At 38.5% G+C, this 16,605-nt stretch overlaps 1 protein-coding gene across 1 annotated transcript in view; it reads left to right on the top strand.

Annotated features, from left to right (window-relative positions):
* Positions 1-13,047, top strand: part of SGCA (sarcoglycan alpha) — a 55,838-nt gene extending 42,791 nt beyond the window's left edge. The window contains exons 7-11 of the mRNA XM_063425891.1: positions 737-899; positions 4,500-4,708; positions 7,338-7,364; positions 9,162-9,394; positions 12,903-13,047. Coding sequence (XP_063281961.1) covers positions 737-899; positions 4,500-4,708; positions 7,338-7,364; positions 9,162-9,351 — 589 coding nt within the window. The 3' untranslated portion in view covers positions 9,352-9,394; positions 12,903-13,047. The remainder of the gene's footprint in view (positions 1-736; positions 900-4,499; positions 4,709-7,337; positions 7,365-9,161; positions 9,395-12,902) is intronic.
* The last annotated feature ends 3,558 nt before the right edge of the window (positions 13,048-16,605 follow it).

Raw genomic sequence — 16,605 nt, 5'->3', positions numbered from 1 at the left:
CCAACATCCTGTGCTCTAACACTGCTCCCCCCAACATCTGGTGATCTAACACTGCTCCTCCAACATCTGGTGATCTAACACTGCTCCCTCAACATCTGGTGGTCTAACACTGCTCCCCCCACCATCTGGTGGTCTAACACTGCTCCCTCAACATATGGGGGTCTAACACTGCTCCCCCAACATCTGGTGGTCTAACACTGCTCCCCCAAAATCTGGTGCTCTAACACTGCTCGCTCAACACCTGGTGCTCTAACACTGCTCCCCCCAACATCTGGTGCTCTAACACTGCTAGCTCAACATCTGGTGGTCTAACACTGCTCCACCAACATCTGGTGGTCTAACACTGCTCCCCCAACATCTAGTGCTCTAACACTGCTCGCTCAACATCTAGTGCTCTAACACTGCTCCCCCCAACATCTGGTGGTCTAACACTGCTCCCCCCAACATCTGGTGGTCTAATACTGCTCCCTTAACATCTGGTGGTCTAACACTGCTCCCTCAACATCTGGTGGTCTAACACTGCTCCCTTAACATCTGGTGGTCTAACACTGCTCCCGCAAAATCTGGTGGTCTAACACTGCTTGCTCAACATCTGGTGCTCTAACACTGCTCCCCCAACATCTGGTGGTCTAACACTGCTCCCCCAACATCTGATGCGCTAACGCTGCTCCCCCAACATCTGGTGGTCTAACACCGCTCCAATTTCATTGAACAATTTTCCTTTCTCCCACACTAGGGTTTTTATTAAGTTGGGCTCTGATGTACCCTTCTCAGATTGCCTCCTGGAGTCCCTGGCAATTGAAGCTCGACAGTTGTGTCAGAAGAGGGGCCAGCCAATTCTGTCATGTAATGACCAGTTTGCAAATCGATTCCAAATAGACTGGTGCAATACCAGTCTGGTGAGTATTTCTGCAAGCAGTACTGTATACAACCACTAGATGTCAGCAGAATATGACAAACAATTAAAAGTATCAATTGCAAGTATTAATTAAAAAAAAAAAATCTGACAAAGATAAATGGATTATTGGACGTGTTTGTGAAGCAATAACATCTTGCATATTTAGATTATTCAAATACTATTAATTATTCGTGTTTGGATCTGCAATATTGTTTTTAATATCCCCCCCAAAAATAAAAATAAATAATGACTAGCATTGATTGGGTTCGTATAATAAGTGCTTAATAATTAAAAACAAAACAGGAACAAGAATGAAAAAAATAAATAAATATATAAATAATAATTAATAACTTAAGAGATATCCTCCTTCTAATATGACCGATCTGCCTTGAAGTTAGCAATATTGTAGGTATTTAATTAAAAATACCATTGCTGTGGTCTTGATTCTTGCCATTTGCAATCGTTTTTAGCACCTATGTTTTTCTGACTGCTCTATCTCATTCGGGGTTAGCTTAAATTATTTAACAATATGGCTCCGTGCATGCACAAATAATCTTCTAATGCTATTTTAAAAACACAGATATCATATTTAAAGATGAATATGAACTAATGGCCCGGCAATGCATCATGGGTAATGTAGTTTATTATTGTTTACAGTTAGATGTCACTAGTTAGCCATGCTGTTACTGCACTAATCATGCATATCATTTATACTAATTAAGGGGCAACATACGGAAAGTGCTGCCCTGCAGTATGTAGAAGTCAAATGCTGCAGTGAGTAAATCAGATGATAAATAGAAACATAGAATGTGACGGCAGATAAGAGCCATTCGGCCCATCTAGTCTGCCCAATTTTCTAAATACTTTCATTAGTCCCTGGCCTTATCTTATAGTTAGGATAGCCTTATGCCTATCCCACGCATGCTTAAACTCCTTTACTGTGTTAACCTCTACCACTTCAGCTGGAAGGCTATTTCATGCATCCACTGCCCTCTCTGTAAAGTAATACTTCCTGATATTATTTTTAAACCTTTGTCCCTCTAATTTAAGACTATGTCCTCTTGTTGTGGTAGTTTTTCTTCTTTTAAATGTTTCTACCATATCCCCCCTGTCTCGTCTTTCCTCCAAGCTATACATGTTAAGATCCTTTAACCTTTCCTGGTGAGTTTTATCCTGCAATCCATGAACCAGTTTAGTAGCCCTTCTCTGAACTCTCTCTAAGGTATCAATATCCTGGTATCAATCAGAAATCCTGCATCATATATTTTACCCATAATACAGGGCAGTATATTCAGGTACTGCCAATCAACATGATGAAATTATCTGTGTCATCACGTTATTCAGCATCTGGTTATTGGTTGGACTATTTCAGAGCAAAACTGGCATTTCTTCTTTAGAATTGAAATATTTGCCAACCAAATTTTATCAGCCAAAATAGTAATAGCCACGCGTAACTGCAAGTACAAAATATTACCGTACTAAACTATAGGTAAAGATGGTAGAATTTTTCTAGTATATTAATACCGTAGTAACAAAGATAAAATAAATCAGGTATCAAAATTTCAGTCCATACTTGGAAGTTGAAGGGAGAGGTAGAAATGGTATCCGTGAAGATAAAAAAATTAAATACCAACCAGGGTAGAAAAATATAAAAGAATATGTTAAGAAATACAAATATCTGGAATACACAACACAATAGTTCAAGAGATGCTGTAATTGTGCGGGTTCCCCTAAAAAATAGGAAGGGTGACAAACTGAAAGAATCAGGAAAATATCCGGAACTAGATAAGGGGGTGGGGACACACACAAAATACTATGTGGAATATTACTATAGTAGAAGATTAATTAATTATATAAAAAGATACATTGACGGTAGCAAATAAATAAACACAAAATTATTAAGTATAAGTAACAAACGTGTATCCGGTGCATGAATACATAAATGCTTGATAAACTACTCATGCAAAAAACATTAGATACAAAAAAAAAAACCAATGTGCACAATATAAACATAAATCAGAATTGATAGAATATTCTTAAATGGTTCAGACACAATAAAAGGAATATAATTTCAGGGCATCGCTATTTCATGTGCCCATGCGGTCCATGTGTGGATTATTTTTCACCCACTGTTATATTTTCTTGTTTTGTTTTGTTTTGTACGTGAATAGTGTTGCCCTGAATGTATATTCATTTGATTGTGTGTGAACCCTTTAATTCTGATGTATTTTTTTCACTGTGCATTGTTTTTTTTTTTTTTAATCTAACATTTATTGCATCGGTGGTTTATAAAGTATTTATGTATTCATACACTTTGTACACATTTGTTACTTATATCGGATACTTGTGTGTTTATTTATTTGCTACTGTCTATGTTTTTTTTTTTATATACAATTAATGTATCTTCTACTATAGTAATATTTCACATAGTATTTTGTGCTGCCCCCCCCCCCCTTTTATGTGGTTCTGTATTATTAAAGGTAAAAATTAAATGGCTTTGTTGAATTGTGTCTAAAAGTTGATCCATAAAGTTTACTGAAAATGTGTAGATCACACCACATTTATATTTAATAATCCCAGTTTCCATTTTATTGTGGGAAAACGGTGTGTCATTTCTGATTCTATAGATTTGTAGAAGTGTCATCATGTGGGGTGGGGGGGGGGGGGGGGGTTTAAACCAGACTCCATTGCTATAAATGAACATATGATTATTTCAGGGAGCTCACTACCCATTCCTGACTTTCACAGTGTGTGGTTTTAAGCAGTATGGTCTTGGTGGCCAACAAAGTCCTGCAGAAAAAGACTGGAGACCTTTCTGTTGCGTCTTTATTTGAATAAGGGGTCTCCTCATCTGATCACCTACCAATTCTTACAATTCTAAGTACAATATTTCACGTAAACATTGAGTGCTTCCCTACAAACCCTTACTGATGTCACAAGTAAGACACATGTCAGATTCAGTATATGATGGGTGCCAATCTGTAGGGTAAACTATTGCGATATTACATATTATTATTATATATTATTCGCAGGCTCGAATCCCGGCAGGGTTGACTCAGCCCTTCATCCTTCCGAGGTAGATAAATTAAATTGGGTAATAGTAACAACCCCTGGATGTTGGGCTAAGGTAACATCCCCAGTACGTACTTGAAAACCAGAGTAATCTGAATGTACCTTTCCTGGTTAAATACTTTGTTATTATTATTATATTACATTTTATAGTACACGGGAAAAGATAATATTTCTGTATAATGTTGTAATGTAATCACACAACTCTAGGGTTCGAGGTGCATATTCCTTGCTACCTTGGGATCTATGGCCTGTACTAAATTAATTGAAATAAAATGGTTGGCTTTTTCCCCTTTGTTCTTTGACTTCCTATCATTGTATAGGACTGTAAATAGCACACAGGGTTTCACTTTCTTTAGGACATGGTTAGTTGCAGTGTGGGGACACCTAGTGGCAGAAGTTATGTTTACCACTGATTTTCAGGATTTAATTTATATTTTGCTTAGTAGATATTAAATAGACACCTTTCTTTATTACATAGGGGTTTGTTTTGCAGCTCTGTGCTTTATTACCTGATTTATGTCTTCTACAGATATACTATTCAGCACCTCCCCCTACACAGCCTCCTCAGCTGTATTCCGGGATCATGGATGACGAAAGCGAGTTTAATCCTCCCTCAGAGACCCTGGAGGAAACCTATTACCTGACCGATTACCTGCTTACCCTGCTGCTTCCTACCCTTATTGCTCTGCTCCTCTGTGCATTACTTAGCTACATCATGTGCTGCCGCAGGGAGGGGATGTAAGTATCACTAGGTGGCGCTACAACATATATAAACAGTTTAACCCCTTAAGGACCAAACTTCTGGAATAAAAGGGAATCATGACATGTCACACACGTCATGTGTCCTTAAGGGGTTAAAGATACACTATAGAGACCAAAACAACTTTAGGTTAATGAAGCCGTTTTGGTGTATAGATCATGCCCCTGCAGTCTCACTGCTCAATTCTCTGGCATTTAGGAGTTAAATCACTTTGTTTATTCAGCCCTAGTCACACCTCCCTGCATGTGACTTACACAGCCTTCCTAAACACTTCCTGTAAGGAGTCATCTAATGTTTAAACTTTATTGCACAGTCTATTTCATTTAGAATTTCTTATTTCCTGCTCCGTTAATAGCCTCCTAGATGCCGTAGAAGCCTCATGTATATGATCCAAGCTCAATTTACAGGGCAGGAGATAAAAACTTCTAAAGAAAGTTAAAATCTTATTGAAAATGAAACCATTTATTTTCATGCATATTGTTTTGGTGCCTGTCGTATCCCTTTAGGACCACTGGTACCAGGCGACTTCATTAAGATAAAGTGTTCTGGGTGCCTAAAGTGTTCCTTTAATGATGTGTCAGCTTCAGCTCTTGAGATCAGGGAAAAGGCATGGGGCCGATCCCCAGAGTCAATAATCTAAGACATAGACCACAAAATACAGCGGGATTATGGAAAGAGAGCAATTCTGGGGCAAAGTCACTGTAAGCATTCCATTGGTTTCCATGGTAACTGCAATACTTGTTGACCTTTTATTTTGAATTGCTCTCCCTGTATGCCGGCCCCTTTTTTATTTTATTGTAAAATGCTCTATTTGGCCTGTAAAACAATATATACCTTACCTGCATGGCCAGATTTACCGTTTCTGCTGCCCTTCTTCTGGTATGTGATTGGAAGGATGAATGTGACTAGTTTGGGGTATGTGATTGGAAGGATGAATGTGACTAGTTTGGGGTATGTGATTGGAAGGATCAATGTGACTAGTTTGGGGTATGTGATTGGAAGGATCAATGTGACTAGTTTGGGGTATGTGATTGGAAGGATCAATGTGACTAGTTTGGGGTATGTCTGTATGGTAATTATGACTAAGTAGGTGGCTGGATGGAAATAAGTGCAAGGTGGGTGGTGTCGATAGGGGAATATGATTATTTCAGTGTATGTGGCTAGTTGGGTGGCTGATTGGCAATGTGTACGTAGTAGGATATATGTGTGTGGAGTGTTAGTGAGTGTATGTGAATGACACGTGTGTTTATGTAGAGTGCCACTTTGTGAATTTAGTGGTATGGTTTTAAAGAGTGCCAGTGTGTGCATGCAGCATGCATGAGCTTTTTTGTGTGTGAAGTTGTAGTGTGCATGTGTGGGTATTTAGTGTGTATGTATATGTCTGTTAGTGCACTTTTTTTCCAATTCTCATCTGCATCTTTTTGTCCCCTTCTTATTTTTTCCCTTCTTTTACATGTCCTCCTCTTCTTTCTTTCAATCCCACACTTCTTCTCCTCCCCTCACGTGGTCTCCTTTTTTTCATCCCTTAAAATACCTGTTACGTTCTTCTGTCCCCATGTTTACACAATTCTTCATCACTTTTCTCCTCCACAGACAGCCGGAAATACAGTAGGTCACGCTGTGTTATGACGCTGATGTCATTTCCACGTGTTGTACAGCAGTTCCTTTGGCTGCCTGAGGGGAGAGAGAACCTGCCGCCGTGAGAGCTGGGCAAGAAGGATAAAGAACCTTTCTCCTTCTAATCCGAGCACTCTTGCTGCACCGCCAACATTACAGGGTCCAGCAGTGCCACCCTACTCCCCCTTGGTGGCCTTATGGGAAGTCCGGCCCTGCGTGCCTGGAATCTAGCGCCGGTTGAGGTTCTTCCACTCCTCATCCAACATCACTCCTGCCCTCTCCCTGGTTCAATCTCATAAAGAAGCATTTTATTGGACTGTTTTCACTGGCTCAGAGGGCATGCGTCTGCTCCAAGCCGAGGGGGAGTTGGGGGTGAACAAGACAGGGAGGGTATTTTCACCATAAATATATAGCTCTCAATGTAGGGAGGTAGGCAGAGAGAACTAGGAGGGAGGAAAGGGAGATATAAGCTTTCTGTAGTCATTGTGCAGAGAGCTGACAACAGACATGTGTTTTGCACAGATTTAACATTAGTCTAGGACAATAACAATTAACATTATTGCAACTAGCCCCTGGCACAAAACTCAAATATCTAGGAGCGCAGTTTGCTACTAGTGAGAGAGGCGGCCAGCGAGAGAGCAAAGGGAGGTACGTCACCCTGGAGTGCGACCAGTGGTAGCTAAAGATGAGCAAAGCCAAGTCTAAAGACTGCGGGCAGAGTGAAATACGCTTTCATTTCCAGCAACCAATACTGAGAAAGAAAGCAGGAATAATGCCAAAGCAAGGAAAGCCACTGGGCAGGGACAATAGCCAGGACAGAGGCAGGTCCAATGGGTCATTTACTACAGGGAAAGGTGTTTGGGATCAATTCAGTGAAGGAGTAGGAATGCGATATGGGCCGTGTACTGTCCACATACTGTGCAGCAAGTGACTGCGTTCTTCATATAATATACGGTAAATGCTAATTCCTGTTTTTTTTTCTTCTTGTAGAGAGAAAAGAGATGGCGAAACGTCTGCGTAAGTTCTGAGCTATGGAAATTGCACATGTTGACATATAGCATTGCGTATAATGTTAGTGTGTCCATTCGTAGAGTGCTTAGCATGCAACCCTGTGTTGATTTCCATCTAGTGTGCTTTTGGAAAAGTCACTGCCCCGTCCCCTCCATATCATCAGTTGGGAAACTGGCCATGCAGAGTAGGACTGTCTAACTGACCACACCACCCCAAGGGGACTTTTTATTTTAACAATACCAGCTTAATGCCTTGCTGCTGCTTGCATTACATGTTGGACATGTAGGACAGAGGAGGACTTTAGAACGTTCTGTTACTGACATTGCGTTCAACCAGAAAGAAACGCCAATAAGGTAAAGTAACTTCTACATTTATTCAACATTTGCCTTGAAATGGGAAAGTAACCAGACAGACTATAGATAAAAGTTCCAAATTATTTTTATTACGCAATAAACAAAGTATGACAGAGCCACCTTTAAGAAACATTCCACAGATGACCTGGAGCTTAAGTTCAAGCTCTCTAATATTGTCCCTGTTTGTGTCCTCCTTCTAACTTACTAATGTATTTATTATGCTTGTACCCAGGATTACATTTTTCTAAAATATCCATGTCACTTATTATATACCTTGCATGTTACCAACCTGTTTACTTATATTATTAAGTTATGGATATAACTTTTTGTTTTATATACTGTTTTGTATTCCCTTTGTCACTTTGTATAATATTGTGTTGCCTTGAGTACTACATTAAATATATGGTCTGTCTGATATTGTGAAGGTCATGCCTGTATGTGTGTATGTTATTCAGAGATCTTCAAATCCCCAAAAACCATAGATTCGAGAATTGTGTCTCTTTAGAAATATTGAGATAGGATATACCTTATTATATCCTGACTCCTGCCAAACTATCGCCCCTGACCTGTGTTCATAAAATGCTAAAGGGCAGGTTATCTCTGTCACCAACTTCTCTCTTTGCATTCCGAGCAATATATTGACTAAGAGTGATTGTAGGATGAGATATGTACTCAGGAGTACCAGTGGGCTTGAAGAACATGGAGGCTCCTCTGCCAAAAACAGCTACTCTCCTCGGGCAGAAAAGAAGGCAAAAAGTAGGGTTGCTGTGAATGTCACCGATGGGCAAATATAAAAAGGGAACACCCTAAACACCATAACCACTGCAGTATCTAGGAGCAGGCATTCTCTCATACCATGTGGAACAGATGTTTGTGGAATTTCATTGTGTGACATGGTCTAGGTGGATCTTTCATGAAAACTATTTTGTATTTTTACTCATGGCTGTGAGTGCAAAGGTAATGGGGTTCCTAGAACCTTAATCAGAAGTTAAAGACCCAAAGATGGTGGTGTGTGGATATACACATTCCTCCTCACCTTGTGGACACCACCATGGCAGCATATATGTCGCACAAGGTCTTTGAAAATAAAATAATGACTATATCTCCCCCCCCACCACAAGTTACCGTATTGCTATCTTAGTTACAGAATCTTTTTTTTTTTAAACAATTTTTCATTTGCAATAAAATTGTATTTTTATAAACTAACCTCCAGACTGTGAAAAGGTTGTTCTGTTTCATTTTTCTCTCCATTTCTCCTTCATAATCTTAATAAATACAGATAGGGTTGTATTGTTTGTATAATGCGTCACTCAGTGTGTGTTTCGATCCTTTTCGTTAACCTTGGGAAACACTCCTGCATTTTTGTTATTGTTTCTGCTGCCCATCCTTTGTCAAAATCTGAAAATACTGTTCATATATTTGGGTGAAATATTATCTTTCATTCTTTTAGTATTCAACTAGTTCACCAGCAGTCCATCTTTTCCAACACGGAGGAGCTACGACACATGGCAGGAAACCGGGATGTCCCGCGTCCTCTCTCCACTCTTCCCATGTTCAATGTCCGAACAGGAGAAAGAGCATCTCCCCGTCAACTGCATGACGATAGCGCACGTGTACCTCTTATCTTGTCACAACATTAAATGTCCCTTACTTTCCACATTCCTGTGGGATTGGGACAATAAGGTATTTACTGTGTTGACTACCAGGCTTTAGGATGTTCTTCATGTATGTTACATAACTAAATTTGTTTAGGTGCACCAAAGCAATGGAGCATTGACATGTCATGTTTTTTTTTTTACTGCTATTGTCAACACGTTATTGGGAAAATGTACATGTCTATGGGGACTGTTTGGAAATGGCTGAATTGGCCCAAGAGCGATAGAGAGATTAGTACAACCCAGTAATTGTGGGTTTTCACTAGATTTTACTAGGGCATTGTCTGGCTGAAATAAACAGCTTAGCTCAACAGTGTCCCTTGGCACACAAAAGTCCACCCATTCTCATAGAAAGTGCATTGTAAGATTCAGCTAGTAGATATACCTAAAGCATTTCTCAGAAATATATATTGCTAAAAGGAAAGGGAGGAGGTGATGAACATGGAACGCATGTATGATGGATGAAATAATGTCATGGGGGAGTAAGAAAGATGCTGACTGGGGAAGAACGAGGGGAGTTAGGCATTGATTGGGAAGAGGTAAGCCCTTAGGATAATGTTAAAGAAAAAAGATAGCAAGCTGATTGCAAATGGCTGATTTGATGGCATTTAAAGGGTACCTGTCATGGTACTCCTTACTTTATCTATACATTGTGCTGGTGAATTCACTAGTCACGGGATAGATTTTAAAAGAAAAACAGCTTTGAAAATCATGCCTCCCCCCCCCACCCGTTAGTCATAGACTCTTGCCTGCAGACTGTTCTCTTGCTTGGTGGGCTGTGCCTGGCTTAGGGAAGATTTCCAATGTTTTCCAAAGAAGGGCAATGCCAGAGAGGAGGTTGACCCGGACAATCAAGACGCATAAAAGGTGGGTTAGAAAGCATTTCTTTGGACACGAGACAGGACAATCAAGATAATTGGTCAAACTAAAAAAATGATGTCACATTCACTTTTAAAATGGTTTTGAAGAATAAAGGCATTTTTGCTGAGGTGACAGCACTATATTGAAGGGCAGGGGATGGGTTGCATTCGAGGGAATGAGAAATAAAGGTTATCATAATTAGATCATTCCAGAGGACAAATTAGCTAGTTTTCTGTAGTCTGTGTGTTTTATTCTATCGGCGTTCTCCTGCCGGCTTCTAATGAATGTTTTGTATCATTCCCTACTTCCTCTCATTTGTATTTCACATTTATTCTGTGTATTATTCTGGGTATTATTCCCTGCTTCCTTCCATATGCATTATTCTGCTTATAGTCCCGTTTCCTTCTGTTCTATGTATCATTCTGTGTATTATCCTGTTTTCTTTCATTATATGTATCATTATGTTATTATACTTTGCTTCTTTTTGCTCTATGTATCATTCTGTGTATTATCTCCTGCTTCCCTTTAGTTATATCTATCATTCTGTGTATAATTCTGTTTCTTTCCATTCTATGTATTATTCTGCATGTTATCCCCAACTTCCTTCCATTCTATGTATCATTCTGCATGTTATCCCCAACTTCCTTCCATTCTATGTATTATTCCACATGTTATCCCCTACTTCCTTCCATTCCATGTATCATTCCGCATGTTATCCTCTACTTCCTTCTATTCTATGTATCATTCCGCATGTTATCCGCTACTTCCTTCCATTCTATGTATCATTTCTCTTTATCCCCTACTTCCTTCCATTCTATGTATCATTACACGTTATCTCCTACTTCCTTCCATTCTATGTATCATTGCACGTTATCTCCTACTTCCTTACATTCTATGTATCATTTCTCTTTATCCCCTACTTCCTTCCATTCTATGTATCGTTGCACATTATCCCCTACTTCCTGCCATTCTATGTATCATTACACATTATCTCCTACTTCCATCCATTCTATGTATAATTACACGTTATCTCCGACTTCCTTCCATTATATGTATCATTACACGTTATCTCCTACTTCCTTCCATTCTATGTATCATTACACGTTATCTCCTACTTCCTTCCATTCTATGTATCATTGCACGTTATCTCCTACTTCCTTCCATTCTATGTATCATTACACGTTATCTCCTACTTCCTTCCATTCTATGTATCATTGCACGTTATCTCCTACTTCCTTCCATTCTATGTATCATTCCACATGTTATCCCCTACTTCCTTACATTCTATGTATCATTGCATGTTATCCCCTACTTCCTTCCATTCTATGTATCATTGCACGTTATCCCCTACTTCCTTCCATTCTATGTATCATTCCGCATGTTATCCCCTACTTCCTTCCATTCTATGTATCATTCCGCATGTTATACCCTACTTCCTTCCATTCTATGTATCATTCCGCCTGTTATCCCCTACTTCCTTCCATTCTATGTATCATTCCGCATGTTATCCCCTACTTCCTTACATTCTATGTATCATTGCACGTTATCCCCTACTTCCTTCCATTCTATGTATCATTGCACGTTATCTCCGACTTCCTTCCATTCTATGTATCATTCCGCATGTTATCCCCTACTTCCTTCCATTCTATGTATCATTGCACGTTATCCCCTACTTCCTTACATTCTATGTATCATTGCACGTTATCCCCTACTTCCTTACATTCTATGTATCATTGCACGTTATACCCTACTTCCTTCCATTCTATGTATCATTCCGCCTGTTATCCCCTACTTCCTTCCATTTAATGTATCATTCCGCATGTTATCCCCTACTTCCTTACATTCTATGTATCATTGCACGTTATCCCCTACTTCCTTCCATTCTATGTATCATTGCACGTTATCTCCGACTTCCTTCCATTCTATGTATCATTCCGCATGTTATCCCCTACTTCCTTCCATTCTATGTATCATTGCACGTTATCCCCCACTTCCTTACATTCTATGTATCATTGCACGTTATCCCCTACTTCCTTACATTCTATGTATCATTCTGCATGTTATCCTCTACTTCCTTCTATTCTATGTATCATTGCACGTTATCCCCTACTTCCTTACATTCTATGTATCATTGCACGTTATCCCCTACTTCCTTCCATTCTATGTATCATTGCACGTTATCCCCTACTTCCTTCCATTCTATGTATCATTGCACGTTATCCCCTACTTCCTTACATTCTATGTATCATTGCATGTTATCCCCTACTTCCTTCCATTCTATGTATCATTGCACGTTATCCCCTACTTCCTTCCATTCTATGTATCATTGCACGTTATCCCCTACTTCCTTCCATTCTATGTATCATTGCACGTTATCCCCTACTTCCTTCCATTCTATGTATCATTCCGCATGTTATCCCCTACTTCCTTCCATTCTATGTATCATTGCACGTTATCCCCTACTTCCTTACATTCTATGTATCATTCCGCATGTTATCCCCTACTTCCTTACATTCTATGTATCACAGTGTGCATTATCTCGCTTCCTTCCGCTCTATGTATCATTCTGTGTATTATCCTGTTTCTTTCTGTTCTGTGTATATTGCTGTGTATTATCCCCTTCTCCCTCACATCTAATTGAGCCATCTCAAGACTCTTTCGTGTGTCCCTTCTAGGCAATGATATATGTTCCCAATGCTAAGGGCTGGCAAGATGCTCAGTATGGCAATGGCTCTAAATCCCAAGGACTGAAGGAGAGAATTACTTTATTACACTGTTTGAATCTTATATTACTAATAAAAAGTTATTGAATCAACGGAACAGTGTCAGGATTCGAACTATACCTTTTTTTTTTCATCACGCACAGCATATAACGCCCATGAGAAACACAACTTCCATCTTCCTCTATTACAGTCCCCCTCTGTATTGTCTCTGTATGACCGTGTCTCTCATATTATAGTTCTATTCACTAAACATTGAGTTGTGATGTGTTAACAGATGACATTTAATGGTTAATGGGCCAAAAACCTAAGTTGAAGTACATCTCCAACACTGACGATTTTGTTTATCTCAACTTGTCTCTTTAGGTCCAATTGTTTTTAAGTCATTTGTAAACTCACAAGAAAAAAAATCCCCAAATTCTCCCTGCATTCCTATGTGTGTGTGTGTTTTCAATTCACACGGTCAGTCTCCACATACAAGTTACAATATACAAAAAAAGAGAGCGCTAGTACTAAATTGGTAACTGTCTAACGTAATAACCAATGAATAATATCGTAAAAATATACAAAAATAATATAATGACAATATCTTAAGTAGATAAGCTGCTAAAACAAAAGAAAATCCCAATTTCTATTTAAAAATACATATGTGAATTTCAGCGCTTAATAGATAATCCCCGTATTCATAATAAGGGTCTAAAAATAAGAAACAATAAAAAAACATAATAAAAAACAGTAAACCATATATGGAACAAAATATAAAGACACAAGAAAAAATAATAAAATCCAAAAATAATCGTCCAGAGTCAATTGTGGAAAGATACCACTATAGAGAATCCAAAGTACACTAAATTGGAGTGTGAGTCCTGCACAAAAAAATCCAAAGGGGTACTACAAATGTGGCAATTGCCACATATGCAAATTAAGCACTACAGGAAAAAACTGTACCACCTTCCAGTCCTCAATAACTAAACAAACATTCCAGATCAAGGACTGTATCACATGTAACACAAAACAAGTCATATATAAGTTGGAGTGCCCGTGTGGCCTCCAATATGTAGGTCAAACCAAAAGAACACTTAAAACCAGGCTCAGGGAACATGTATACAATATAAAAAGAGGATTCGAAACGCATACACTCTCAAATCACTTTAATATACACCACAACCGCGATCCCACACTCCTGTCATATTGTGGTATTGAAAAGATAGAAGTACCATGGAGGGGAGGAGAACTAAGCAAAATTTTGACATATCGAGAAATGTTCTGGATCTACAATCTGAAAACCCTTGTCCCCTCGGGCCTGAATGCAGAACTAGAACTAGTGAATATACTATAGTGATCTATCCGTGGGCTTCACTTTCTTATCACACACTTTTTTCTAATTACACATAGTTTTACAATTTATTCTGGTTATAAAAGGGTTAGCAGACATACCCCTTTCACCGTTGGGATTATTAACTATATAATCTATTTGGGTTAGGTGTAAAATATGGCCCAATAGATGTTACGATTTATACAACATCTGACACTGCTATGTCTAAAATATAGTGTCTTAGGTCCCAGTTCTGACACAGGACAAGACATTTTATATTTTCGATAAGATATCTTATATTGTTGGTGCGACCTGGGCACAACATTTAACAGTCACCCCTTAAGAGTATAGACAAATTGTTGTCCTTTAAGTAAGGGAAAAGAAGGGGGATTTCTGGTTAATCTATACTTGCATCTCTATTAATAAGATAACCTCTGAAATAAGACTGGCTCATTTTGATATTTTTTATATACAAATTTATTGTTTTATTTAATATAGTAGAGAAATGTGTATCTAAATATGTAGCAACTATATAGAAAATCCACTAAGATGTTGCAACATTAGAGAAAGATACTCAGATGTAGCATTTATTGTTACTATTATGTATTTTAGATCTTATATGTTAAGATGCATGGACATCACAACTTTAATTATTTTTACAATTATTTGTACATTATATAAGCTTTTTTTATGCCACTGCCTTTTAAACTGAATTGAATTGTTGATATGTATGGTGGTTGAAAATGTTTTATCCGTTTGAAGTCATAGAAAGGTCTATACCTTTAAGAACTTAAATGATTTTTGCCCGGCAAAGTATTTAACTGCCAAGCCAGGCATGAGACACCTATCTTGAGAAAGCCCTCGGAGAAAGGGCGAAACGCGTTGATCAGGTGTCCACCGAGATCTTGTCTGCAGCACGTCCTGCTTTACCGGCTTCCAACTAAAGCCGCATTTGCCGCAAGTTCGTTTTTCCCTGCCAGTATCACAGACAGCTTTCCCGAGTGCACCGGGCAGCTCTTGTCTTCTTGGAGGAATTGCAGCTTCATCTAAACGCACAAACGACTGGGCATGGAAGTGTTCTGCTTTATGAGGAGTATCTCTTTTTTATTCGTGTAAGAGTATTTATGTAGGGGGGGATTTTTATATCTGGAATACATTTTTGTTACGGATTTACACTATATACCGTTTCTGTTTCCCTATTATCCAAGGTATTCTCGTATATAATTGGACCCCTACCTTCCATTACACATTTGAATTTTTTTGTGCAGGACTCACACTCCAATTTAGTGTACTTTGGATTCTTTATAGTGGTATCTTTCCACAATTGACTCTGGACGATTATTTTTGGATTTTATTATTTTTTCTTGTGTCTTTATATTTTGTTCCATATATGGTTTACTGTTTTTTATTATGTTTTTTTATTGTTTCTTATTTTTAGACCCTTATTATGAATAAGGGGATTATCTATTAAGCGCTGAAATTCACATATGTATCTCCACATACAAGTGTTCACATTTTAAGTCGAAATAGACAAACTGGAAAAAATATAATCTAAAATATAAAAAATATAAGTCTGCTACGATTTCATTTTGGCAATTTGATCCTAAAAATTTGAAATTTACTTTAAAAATCACATTAAATTCACTGTGATTTTCCAATAATTTACAAATTGATAAAGTTTGTTACATTATGTGTATCTGTAAAATAGCGTTATGTACTCGTTCTAATTGCTCAAGCATTCTCGCTTTGCTTCCTTCTCTCAAATGTTCTATATCTCTCTCTTTTTTTTTTTTTCAAACCATCTGTTTTCCAAACATTTCCACCCCTTGTTTTGCTGTTTACATAAGAGCCCACTCTCTCTCTAACACACACAATAGATACTTTATTCAGTGGATAACAAAACCTCATATTTTACCAGTTTTATTTCACAATTCAACACGTGCAAGATCTTAAAGCATTCAATATCAATAAATTCATATTAAGATTTCCACACTGAATGCTCCCCACAGACCAGCGAACGCTGGCCTTATTTATGAGTCACATGTACCATTACCATACAATTTAAAGGTGCACTCTAAGTACCATAACCACTACAGATCAGTAGTGGTGGTCATGCGTCAAAGAGCCTGTAGTTACTTTCCTCATTTTTGGTCAAGCCATTCATGAGAGATTGACTGGGTTGGCTCAATTCCTATCACTGACGCCCAGGGTGGACCAAAATTATAATAATAATGCAGAGTGTAAATTCTGCATTACCAATGTGCAAGATGGCAAGGAAACTGTTTGGATTGTGCTCGTATGCTCTTGGCAGCATGTCCTCATGAGTGACGACTGACTCGCGGT

Source organism: Pelobates fuscus, chromosome 6 (assembly GCF_036172605.1).
Source record: "Pelobates fuscus isolate aPelFus1 chromosome 6, aPelFus1.pri, whole genome shotgun sequence".
Classification (NCBI taxonomy): Eukaryota; Metazoa; Chordata; class Amphibia; order Anura; family Pelobatidae; genus Pelobates; species Pelobates fuscus.
This window is presented reverse-complemented; position numbering and strand designations above follow the sequence as displayed.